Here is a 12145-nt window from a genome sequence, read left to right as displayed (position 1 = left end):
AAAGCAGAGAAGTACGAAGATCAAACTTCTAATGCTCAGATATAGTATTACTTGTGCTCTGCTTGACTCAGTTAAGTCATTTAAATATCTGGGCATAATGTTGCAAGGCGATATAAGGTGGAATGAGCATGTGACAACTGGGATAAGGAAAGTGAATGGTCAGCTTTGGTTTATTGGGAGAATTTTAGGAAAGAGTGGTCCGCCTGTAAAGGAGACTGCATACAGGGTGCTGGTGTGACTTATTCTTGAGCACTGTTTGAGTGTTCAGGATCTATACCAAGAAGGATTAAAGAAAGGCATCAAAGCAATTCAGAGATGGGCAGCTAGATTTGTTACCAGTAGGTCCGAACAACACATAATTGTTACGGAGATGCTTCAGGAACTTAAATGTGAATCCCTGGAGAGAAGGTGATGTTCTTTTTGAGAAGTACTATTGAGAAAATTTAGAAAACTGGTATTTGAAGCTTACCGCCGAACGATTCTGTCACCAACATACACTGTGCCTAAGGACCACGAAGATAAGATATGAGAAATTTGGGCTCATACTGAGGTATATAGACAGTCTTATTTTCCTCTCACTATTTGCGAGAGGAACAAGAAAGGAAGGGACAAGGGACAAGGGACAAGGTACAAGGTACTTTCTGCCACACACCGTACAGTGGCTTGCAGAATGTGTGCTACTTGGGACACGAATCCCTAATGCATTGCAGATCTATTTAGGAAGGAGCCCACAGGTCACATTATAAAGAGTAAAATTTGCTGAAATATGCCTCAGTTTTTAATGGATTGTGTATTCTACACTGTATTTAAGTCTATGTTTATACAAGGTGTTTCAAAAATGACCGGTATTTTTGAAACGGCAATACAAACTAAACGAGCAGCGATAGAAATACACCGTTTGTTGCAATATGCTTGGGACAACAGTACATTTTCAGGCAGACAAACTTTCGAAATTACAGTAGTTGCAATTGTCAACAGATGGCGCTGCGGTCTGGGAAACTCTATAGTACGATATTTTCCACATATCCACCATGCGTAGCAATAATATGGCATAGTCTCTGAATGAAATTACCCGAAACCTTTGACAATGTGTCTGGCGGAATGGCTTCACATGCAGATGAGATGTACTGCTTCAGCTGTTCAGTTGTTTCTGGATTCTGGCGGTACACCTGGTCTTTCAAGTGTCCCCACAGAAAGAAGTCATAGGGGTTCATGTCTGGCGAATAGGGAGGCCAATCCACGCCGCCTCCTGTATGTTTCGGATAGCCCAAAGCAATCACACAATCATCGAAATATTCATTCAGGAAATTAAAGACGTCGGCCGTGCGATGTGGCCGGGGACCATCTTGCATAAAGCACGAGGTGTTCGCAGTGTCGTCTAAGGCAGTTTGTACCTCCACAAATTGATGAAGAATGTCCAGATAGCGTGATGCAGTAATCGTTTTGGATCTGAAAAATGGGCCAATGATTCCTTTGGAAGAAATGGCGACCCAGACCAGTACTTTTTGAGGATGCAGGGACGATGGGACTGCAACATGGGGCTTTTCGGTTCCCCATATGCACTGTTCTGTTTATTGACGAAGCCATCCAGGTAAAAATAAGCTTCGTCAGTAAACCAAATGCTGCCCACATGCATATCGCCGTCATCAATCCTGTGCACTATATCGTTAGCGAATGTCTCTCGTGCAACAATGGTAGCGGCACTGAGGGTTTGCCGCGTTTGAATTTTGTATGGATAGAGGTGTAAACTCTGGCGCATGAGACGATACGTGGACGTTGGCGTCATTTGGACCGCAGCTGCAACACGGCGAACGGAAACCCGAGGCCGCTGTTGGATCACCTGCTGCACTAGCTGCGCGTTGCCCTCTGTGGTTGCCGTACACGGTCACCCTACTTTTCCAGCACGTTCATCCGTCACGTTCCCAGTCCATTGAAATTTTTCAAACAGATCCTTTATTGCATCTCTTTTCAGTCCTTTGGTTACATTAAACATTCGTTGAAAACTTAGTCTTGTTGCAACAACACTGTGTTCTAGGCAGTGGAATTCCAACACCAGAAAAATCCTCTGTTCTAAGGAATAAACCATATTGTCCACAGCACACTTGCACGTTGTGAACAGCACACGCTTACAGCAGAAAGACGATGTACAGAATGGCGCACCCACAGACTGCGTTGTCTTCTATATCTTTCACATCACTTGCAGCACCATCTGTTGTTGAAAACTGTAACTACTTTAATTTCGAAAGTTTGTCCGCCTGAAAATGTACTGTTGTCCCAAGCATATTGCAACAAACGGTGTATTTCTATCGCTGCTCGTTTAGTTTTTATTGCCGTTTCAAATATACTGGTCATTTTTGAAACACCCCGTATGATAACAGCTGTACAAGATTACATTATATCTGGATTAATAGATGGTATGAAATATTGACCTGAAGCTTTTCAGTGGAGCCACAATTTGCATCTGGATTGCTCAGCTTGTAGAATATTACCTGCAGAAGACAAAGAAATGGATGTTTATTCTGTCCCACCACAGCTCTAATCCACAGGAAACTTTAAATTGTACAGTCACCAAAAGAAATACAAAGTAGATATAATATTGTCACAATTCCACAAAAAAACAGTCAGTAGCAATATAGTTTCTAGTCTATGTAATATCTCCTGAGTTTGTTATTTGTTCTTAAATGGCAGTTTAATTGTGAGCAATGTACCCCATGCTCCACTTTGGCTACTGGTAACATACCTCAAACTTTTGCATCCATTATTCCACGTTGAGTGGCAGCAGCATCACATTGATATGAACACTTTGTGTGCACCCTCAGTCATGGAAGCCGGTTCATTGTAATTAATAATTCAGAAATAATCTTGAAGAAACTAATCTGCTTGGGGTATTCAAAGACACTCAGTATTACATAGGATATGTATGATGTGGTAGTTTGGAGGAGGAAGAAAAAAAAATTTTACAATTATGAAAATGTGACTGTTTTGTTTCTCGCAGTTAGTTTTAACAGAAAACTGTGCACAAAAGCATGAATTAGTGTGTTTTTCTGACATGTGCCAATCAGGGCATCTTAAACATTATACAGGTTGTTTCCTTGCAGTTCTACTCATCATGAATTTACACATTTCACGCCCTCTACCAGCTCACACTGACCTTAGGCAAGAGGTTTACTATTACCGCAAGATTCTAGTGATATTCACTGGAAGTCTTTCCACCACATTATTTGAAATTGATAAGCCTACGGGAAATAACACACAGTAATAAGATGTACTAGTGCTCACAGAACCAGAGCAGGATGTATCAGACACTCCTCACACAAGAATATGGCTACACCGCCATCTTGCATCATAAAATCAGAATATTTAGGCAGCAGCATATGATCACTAGCAAGATCTGGGGCCAATAGAAAGTCCCGTGTTTCTTTAGTCTTAAGTGTTATAAAGCTCTTTCAAGCACCACAAGTGCCACTGAATGTAACAGAATTACTGACTTCTCGAATCACTGCTTTCTTAGACTTCTCAAACTTTCTAGTACAGTAATTAATAACCCTACAGCTAAATTATTTTTGTAGGCTTCTAAAAGCATTTATACAGCATTACTACTCAGAGCTGACATTTAACCATGTGATCATTAGAAACAAAGAAACATTAGAAACAGAAAAAAACCACAGGTGTCAAAAGAAACCCCTACCAAGTTGTAACTTGAAACACTCTTTTTTCTCCATTTTAACAACAGTAAATATTAACCTGTGATTTTGTTACCTACTGGAAAACTCAGTTGAGAGCAAGCTTCAAAGTTCAGAAAACATTTTATTGGATTTTCATGAATTGTTGTGTAGCATGATGGCTTCAAAGTTCAAAAGTGATTCAAGTAACCCCAGAAGATGGTAGCTTTTTTCTATACAAGATTAAATATGCACTAAGTTTATGATATGCATGCACGATCACAGGTGTTCACTCATGCACAAGGGGTATCTTATCACAACCACTTTTGAAGTATCACAGGCCAATATAATTTTGGATGGATGGATTGATACGGTTAAAAGGACCAAACTATAAGGTCATTGGCCTCAATCTTTTGTGTGTCAAGCTGAAAATAGCTCCAGAGAGGGAGTACACAAAATACAAATCCAAATGAATTCAATTGTTTCCAAGAATCAAGAAAATCAAGAGAGACTAGCAAGCAGAGCAGAGAGGTGAAGATAAGAGTTGCCCAATCCAGAAAGCAGCTGGAGGTCCCCGAGACATGTTATGCGATCAGAGATATCCTCTGTATCAGAGCTTCCACAACCTCCTTTACAAAAAAAAAAAAAAAAAAAAATAAAAAAATAAAAAAAAATAAATAAATAAATAAATAAAAAATATAGCTAAATGGACAAGATAAACTCTTAGGAAAGAGAACAATAATGATGAGTATGTCAAAAATTGACAGATGTGAAAGAATAAGAAGAATTTTAGGTGGGAAAGGCACAGGCCAGGGTAGCCATTGGCTGCTAGGGTTGGGGCAAATGACAAGGAAATTCTACCCTTCAAGTAGCCAATGAAACTAATAGGCCCTATGTCACAGAGGAGTAACTACTACTTTCACAGGTAAAACTTAAAACCAAATCAGCTGCACTGGTGTCATATTCTAGCACCAGAAATAGTGTGCTAACAAGTTAATAGCGTGCCAACAAGTTTACAGTTTTGCTGTAAGATGGCCAATTCAGGGAAGTCCAGTAGAACATGGACCACTGCGAGACAGGCACCACACCACCAGTTATGTGGATACTCACATTAGAGTGAGGCAAATGAGGAAAATGTGAAGTGACAGAGGACAGCAGATTCCCTGTGAGATTCACAAAGGAAAGACTGTCACATGTTTGCAGTTTATTCAGGGAAATAGGTTACACTAGTCTGCATTCCCAGTCTCCAAGAAATGTCAGCATAGGGCTGATCAAAGGTCCAATTTAGGTGTCCCCATCTCTAAAGCAGGCATCATTTTAGGCAACTTGGCCAGACAGTCAGCATGTTCACTGCTTGGGATCCCAACATGACCAGGGGTCTATACAAAGACGATTGACCTTCCAGCGTGGTGGAGGTCATACAAGCCATCCTGGAAAGTCACAACCAACAGGTCTCGAGGATAGTACATGTTCACAGCCTGAAGACTACTGTCATTGCTGATTAAGAATGACTCACCAGTACAAGAACATAGGTGTGTGAGGACTCAAGCACTAGTCACCAATTCTGCAGTGCACTCACTGCATCCATTCATCAGGGAGCATAGTTCACTGCATCTTGGAAGTGTGTAGGCAAAACGGGCTCCTCAGTAGACTGTAGAGCTGTCTGTGTATGTCACATCTGTGCCTGGAAATGCATCAAGGACATCCAGAAACAGGCAGTGAAAAACCATTGGGTCTTTCGAGCCTTTTGATCAAAAGGAGTGGCCAAGGAAGAACAGTGGATGGGGTACACACCATGCGGGCACATGCGATTTCTCCCTGAAAAGAGGTGATAATGGGGAAATATGGAGTTGAGGGCAGAGACTGTAAGTGAACTGCGATCATGATTCCAGGCCTTGGCCTCTGTTGTGGGAGGTAGATCTCTCTTTCAGGAAAAAGGACATGGTAGTTCAGACGCACGAGGGGGAGGGGGGGGGGGGAGCAGCAAATGTGTATTGCATAGTTATGTAGCAATTGTCAGTGCCTGATCTGTAGGGGGGGGGGGGGGGGGGGGGGGAGGAGATGCCGGACTCCCTGAGTAGGTCATTCGCAGGGCTGGTCCAAAAGGCACCTGTTTCAAGTCAGACCCAGTAATAGTGGATCTAGTTCAGCATCTACAATGTTGAAGGCGATGCTGAGCTAGACATCAGGCTCCCATAATCAAGATGTGATAGGATAAGAGCTTTGTAGAGCCACAGAAGTACAGAGTGGTCACACGTTATTGAGATAGCAAGGGGCATTAAGGTGTGACCAGCACATTTCCTTAAGACTGGAAAGCCATGTCAACCGGGCATCAAAGGCCAATCCGAAAAAATGGTAATATTTCACCACATTAAGCATTTGGTCATCAAGTTAGGGTTCTGTTTGGAGATGGATGGTACAATGGCAACAGAAGTGCACGATGTATCTTGGTGGTGGGAAACTGAAAGCCATTTGTTAGAGCCCAGGACTGCACCTTTTGTATGGCATCTTGCAGTTGGTGTTTAGCAACACCCTCCATTGAGGAATGATAGTAGATGCAAAAATCATCAGCATACAGGGAAAGTTACACTGTAGACCCCAAAGCTGCAGTTAGATGATTGATAGCCACCAGAGAAAGGGGCACACGCAATACAGTGCCCTGTGGTACCCCATTCTCTTGTATAGGTGGAGAACTGTGGGAAGTGCCAACTTCAACCTGGAAAGTAGTAAGGCAAGACAAGAACTCCCACACCCAAGTCAGGAGTTGGCCCGAGAATGGAGGATAATGAGGATGTGATGTTTTAAGTCTTATGCAAGTCAAAGAAGATAGGGATAAGAAGTCAATGCTGGCAAAGGCTGACCAAATGGTAGACTCCAGGCAGACCAGTTTGTCAGCAGTAGAGCAACCTTGGAGAAAACCATCTTGGGATGGAGCAAAGGACCACAAAACTCAAGGTACGAACACAGCCATCAGCTCACCATGCTTTCAAGCAAATTGTAGAGAACATTAGTGAGGCTAATTGGGCAATAGCTGTCCATCTCAAGGGGAAGATTACCCAGTTTCAGTACTGTGATGATCACACTTTCCCACCACTGAGAAAGGGACTCACCCTCACTCTAGGTAAGGTTGAAAAAAAATGGCAAGGATGTGACATTGGCAATATATTGATAACTGTCTGAGCATTTGGCCAGGCTTGTTGTCTGATCCCGTAGCCACGTCAGGACAAACGGCTAGGGCATTGAGGGATGCCCACTCATTGAACAGAGCACTGACAGGGTCCAAGTGATGGGTAGTAAATGGTAAAGAAGTTGCTCTACCCACAGTTTAAGGACACAAAATGCAGACTGATAAGTCTCAGATGCAGAGGCTCGAGCATAATGAAAAGCAAAATGTTTGGCATCATCATCTAGATCAGTGTCTGCCTCGGCTTTCACAGAGATAGCATGTGCTCCTGTGGGGTACTGGCACCCATAGACATGTCAAATTTTCACATAAACCTGTGAATGAGAGGTACATTGTCCAGTGGTAACAACATACTACTCCAAACACACTATTTTTTTGTTTTATGTGGTGGTGGACCTGGGCACAGAGCCAGTTAAAGACAATAAGGTGCTCAATTGATGGATATTGCTTATGGTGTTTGCGAGCCCATCTGCGATATCTAATGATTACAGTGATTTTGGGGAATCCATTAAGGTACTGTCTTCTGATGGGATGATCCCAAGGAATAGGGGATTGCCGAGTGAGCTGCCAACAGAATTGCTGCAGTTGTGTTCTGGACAACAGCATCCACACCTCCATGTGGCAGAGTGCAACGGATGACAGCAGTAGTGTAAGGATGCTGATCAGATTTAGAGAGAGTCCATCTGTGTGGATACCCAGGCGAGTGACACCAACGGAAAATAAAAACGAACAAAACATGATCAGTCTCTCATGGGTCATCATGGACTCTCCACTGGACGGACAGAAGACATAGGCTGTAAATGGAAATGCCAATGGCCAACTAGCACCCATACACCACACTGGAGTCTGTGCGAACACCAGTATTCACGAGGCAAAGATCGAGCTCTGTGATCAAGATTTCAGCAGCTTTATCATGACCAGTGTTCATAGATCTATCCCACAAAGAATTGCGAGCACTGAAGTCATCGTACATTAGGAAGGGTGGGGAGAGCTGAGAAAACAGTGCAGACACAGCATTCTTGAACATTTTGTTGGAAAGGAGACACATATTACAGATGGTAATTTCCAGGTGTCTTCAAATGAACAACCACAGCCTCTGAAGTCATATTTAGTGGCATGTGTTTGCTGTAGATGGAGTCCTAAAAGTTGTTCATAGTGAGTGCAATTCTAGAATGGCCCAGACAGCTGCAGACAGTAGGGGTCTGCATTGCTGCAAAACAAATTTCCTGAGGGGTGAGGGAAAAAAAAGGTGAAACACACAAAATACATCATAACTCAGCCAAGCGGTGGAAAAAAACCACTACAGTTCTACTGGAGGACCACTATCAGTATCCTGTATGGGCATGAAAGGACCAAGGAGTCAGGTCATGCCTCAGTGTTGCCTGCTGCCACTGGTTGTGAAGGTACCCATTCAATACACATTTGTTCTTCATCAGGGTTTGCGTGTGTGGGGAAAGGCGGGATGGGAGGAAGGCACCAGGAACACTGCCACGGATGGACATGCAGAACATGCTGGGTCTGGCAGCACAGGATCATCAGAATACCTGTCTTTTTGGAGGACTATTTCTTCTCGCCTTGACCTTAGATGATTAAGACTTGTGTAAGAGCTTGTGTGCCCCACATTCTGGGACAGAAGAGGAGCGCAATGTCCTACAACTTGCAACCTGTGACTCTAAGCCACTGGCTGCAATCCAGTTGCAGCGAAGCACGAAGCAGCAAGAGGAGTACCTTCAACCACCAGGGGAGTGGATGTAGTTGAGTGGCTCCAAGGGCTAGATGTAGAAGAATGGAGGGCAATGGCACAATTACTAAAGAGGATGACATCATCACAGCAGTGGCATACATTGTCTTAATACATGTAGGGGTGTAGGCAAACACATTTTTTCTTAGTCCTTTGGTATGTGAGGCAGTCAAGCAATCTTATACCTGGATTTCAAACAACAGAAGATTCAGGATGGAATGTAACAATATTATGAGAAGCAAAGTTACTACTCACCATATAGCAGAGATGAGTCGCAGATATCACACACACACACACACACACACACACACACACACACACACACACACACACATACACACACACACACACACACAAATATGCATGCAAATGGAGCTCACACACTGCAACTGAAACCACACAGAGCAGCAGCACCAGTTAATGATGATTGGGATAAGGAGGAGGCTGGCCCAATACTGAACCTCGCCTAAGTCACCAGGAAAGTACTTGGGCTTGAACAAACAGATCTGTATGAACGTTTGGTTAACGACCATTATGTACCTCTGAATGTGTCATTTTTCTGCAAAACTCTGCAGTCATGCTCTAGATATCACTGGAGATGTAATTGTAGACACCATACGCAATGCAGCAATCTTAACTATAGATGTAAATGCGGAGTGTCAATAAAATGCTCCGAGCAGTACGAATGACTGCAAAACACACAGTGAAGAAATTCAAGTTGATCGCATGGCATATTTGCACATTCTATAATATCAGTGTTGAATGCCATGTCAATGACACTTTTAAAGTTTTTCACTGGTTCACCAATACCGTAGCCATCATTCTGTCATGCATAACGAAGCATTGGTCCATATACTCTCGCAGATAACTGATTGTAAATGACAGAATGCATATTCATGATAAAGAATCTGTCGTGCAATTTCGGCTGCATATTACTTGGAACATAGTTAAATGAAGTCTGTTATTCTCTTGGCATATATTTTAAATTGCCTGAAGAAATATACATATATTGTGCATATTTTGTAGTTTTAGGTGGAATGATTTTAAAATCTACATGTTTTCCACCAGATGCTTCCAGTAGTACTCGTTCATCCTTATGTCCAGACCAGGAGTCACAAAGTACTAATGACTTTCTCGACAAATGTGGATTCAAAACTGACAGAAAAAACGTCTTCAGATGTTGTTTCATCATCTTTCCACTCACACTTGCACCAACGACAACATTTGGGGAGCACTGCGTTTCTATTTCAATTGACTTGTGGTGTTCAAACTTTCCACTGGATTCTTGGTAGCAAATATAGAGTTTGTCTGACAATCGTACGTCCATTGATGTAGCAACATCGGTCGTGTAACTATGTGTTGCACAGTTAACTGATTGCAACATCACGACAGTGTTTCTCTCCCCTTTCATTGATAGTGTTCTGTCACAAGAAAGTTCATAGTTGAACTGACTCTGATCACAGTTCCATACAGAACTAATATCGATGTTTTCTCTCGTGATATGCTCATTGATGTCAGCAAACAAACATTTGAGCACTTTCAATCAGCTCTTCTTCATCATCCTTATATTTTCGTGCTTGGAGCATAGTGATACGGCGTGATGTTATCCTGAACTCCTTTTTCACATTAGTAACAAATCCTAGTGAAGCTGTAAAGTTTGTACACCCGAGATTTCTGGCTATTTCCAAAGCCCAATGTTGTAAATGCCAATAATGAACAGCGGAACCGCATTCTCGCGCTTCATCGAATTTTGCTATTACATGGTCCTTGATGGTCTTTAACAGCAGTGTACGATTTCCTTTGAAAACCGTATTTCCATCTCTTTTGTTTGCCACGTAATCCAGTATGTTTTTAATATTGCTTTTAGACTTCAGTTTAGGGTATCTTTTCAGAAGTTTATCGTATGTGTCGAAACGTCTTGCGTAATAATCGTCGTACATGTTCCCCAGTGTGTTGTCATCAAATGCCATGATGATACTAGCAACTTTAACCTTCTTCTTGGGAGACGGTTGGTATTCACTGTCACTGCTTCCATCGCCTCTTCTACCACTTGCCATAGCACTATCGTTTGCAATGAGTTGTTCGTCATTATCATCCCTATCATCATCATTATGTGTTAGTGTTACAACAGTATCTGTATGCTCATATTTCTGCACTATAATAGATACAGAAAACATGCGAATGATTCATCTTCTACACCAATACCATCTTCACGAAGAAGGATTCTTCGTAGCTTCATCTCAACCAATTGCAATACATTAGCAGGATTGATTACCAATGACAGAGTCATTTGACGCTTCAATACACAAATAATGTCACAAAACATATTTTTAGAGGCACACTGCACCGTCCCTACTGGTCCTGACTGGCATACCGGCAGGTCAGTGTCCAATGCGGCATGGCATATGCAGAGGCCTCTAACGGACGACTGCAGAGTTTTGCAAATGTGGGAGTATCACAAGTGCAATAAGAGCCCTTTACATTATTTCTCACATGATTTTGGTGTATTTGTATTTGTTCGAGCCTAAGTACTTTCCTGGTCAGTTTACTCCTCCATCCAACCATGATCCACCCCCACTGACCCCAAACCACCCCCTGTTAACTTTCCAGAATTTCTTGACCTCAAACCTTGTCTCACCAACTTTCCCAACTCCCTCAACATGCAAAATAATGTTACATCTACAGAAAGAACTGCAGTCCACCATCTAAAAGCTGATCTTGGCCTTATAACCCTACCTGTGGACAATGGCTCCAACACTGTTGTTTTGAACTGCAGTGATTACCTGGCAGAAAGACTTCACCAGCTGTCAGATACTTCCACCAACAAACCTTGCCACAGTAACCCCCTTCCAGCAATCCAGCAGCATCTCCAGTCACTACTCAATTCCTCAGGCCCATTCCAGAACCTCTCCCTGGAGTCCACCTCTCTGCTCACCCCTACCACTCCCCCCACTTCTACCTTCTATGTGCTTGATAAAGTCCATAAACCTAATCACCCAGGATGTACCATTGTGACTGGATACTGTGCCCCCACTAAGAGAATCTCTGCTCTTATAGAACAGCAGCTTCAACCTATTACCTGGAACCTAACCACCTATATAAAAGATACGAGCCATTTCCTCCACAAACTGTCCACAGTCCCTGTCCCTTTACTACACAGTGCCCTATTCGTCACTATTGATGCCATCTCCCTGTACACTAATATCCCTAATGCCTATGGCCTTACCGCTACTGAACACTACCTTTCCCAACACCCAACAGATCCCAAACCAATTACCTCCTTCCTAGTCGCCATGACCAACTATATCCTCATCCACAATAACTTCTCCTTTGAAGGCATTACCTACAAACAAATCCGGAGTGCAGCTATGGACACTTGTATGGCACCATCCTAAGCCAACCTATTCATGGGCCATCTAGAGGAATCCTTCCTGAACACCCAGAATCCTAAACCCCTCACCTGGTTCAGATTCAGTGATGACATCTTTGCTATCTGGACCATAGCTGAGGACACCCTATCCACATTCACCCAGAACCTAAACAACTTCTCCCCATTTG

At 42.8% G+C, this 12145-nt stretch overlaps 1 protein-coding gene across 13 annotated transcripts in view; it reads right to left on the bottom strand.

Annotated features, from left to right (window-relative positions):
- LOC126282231 (bumetanide-sensitive sodium-(potassium)-chloride cotransporter-like) overlaps positions 1 to 12145 on the bottom strand; it is a 221222-nt gene that overhangs the window by 200495 nt on the left and 8582 nt on the right. For 6 of the 13 annotated variants that reach the window (XM_049981807.1, XM_049981797.1, XM_049981796.1 and 3 more), the window contains one exon: positions 2430 to 2489. The exons of the other annotated variants lie outside the window; for them this stretch is intronic. In XM_049981807.1, the coding sequence (XP_049837764.1) occupies positions 2430 to 2489 (60 nt within the window). The remainder of the gene's footprint in view (positions 1 to 2429; positions 2490 to 12145) is intronic. 13 annotated transcript variants of the gene reach the window in all.

Source organism: Schistocerca gregaria, chromosome 7, assembly GCF_023897955.1.
Source record: "Schistocerca gregaria isolate iqSchGreg1 chromosome 7, iqSchGreg1.2, whole genome shotgun sequence".
Classification (NCBI taxonomy): Eukaryota; Metazoa; Arthropoda; class Insecta; order Orthoptera; family Acrididae; genus Schistocerca; species Schistocerca gregaria.
Note: the sequence above shows the minus strand (reverse complement) of the source record. Positions and strands in the feature narration are given on the sequence as shown.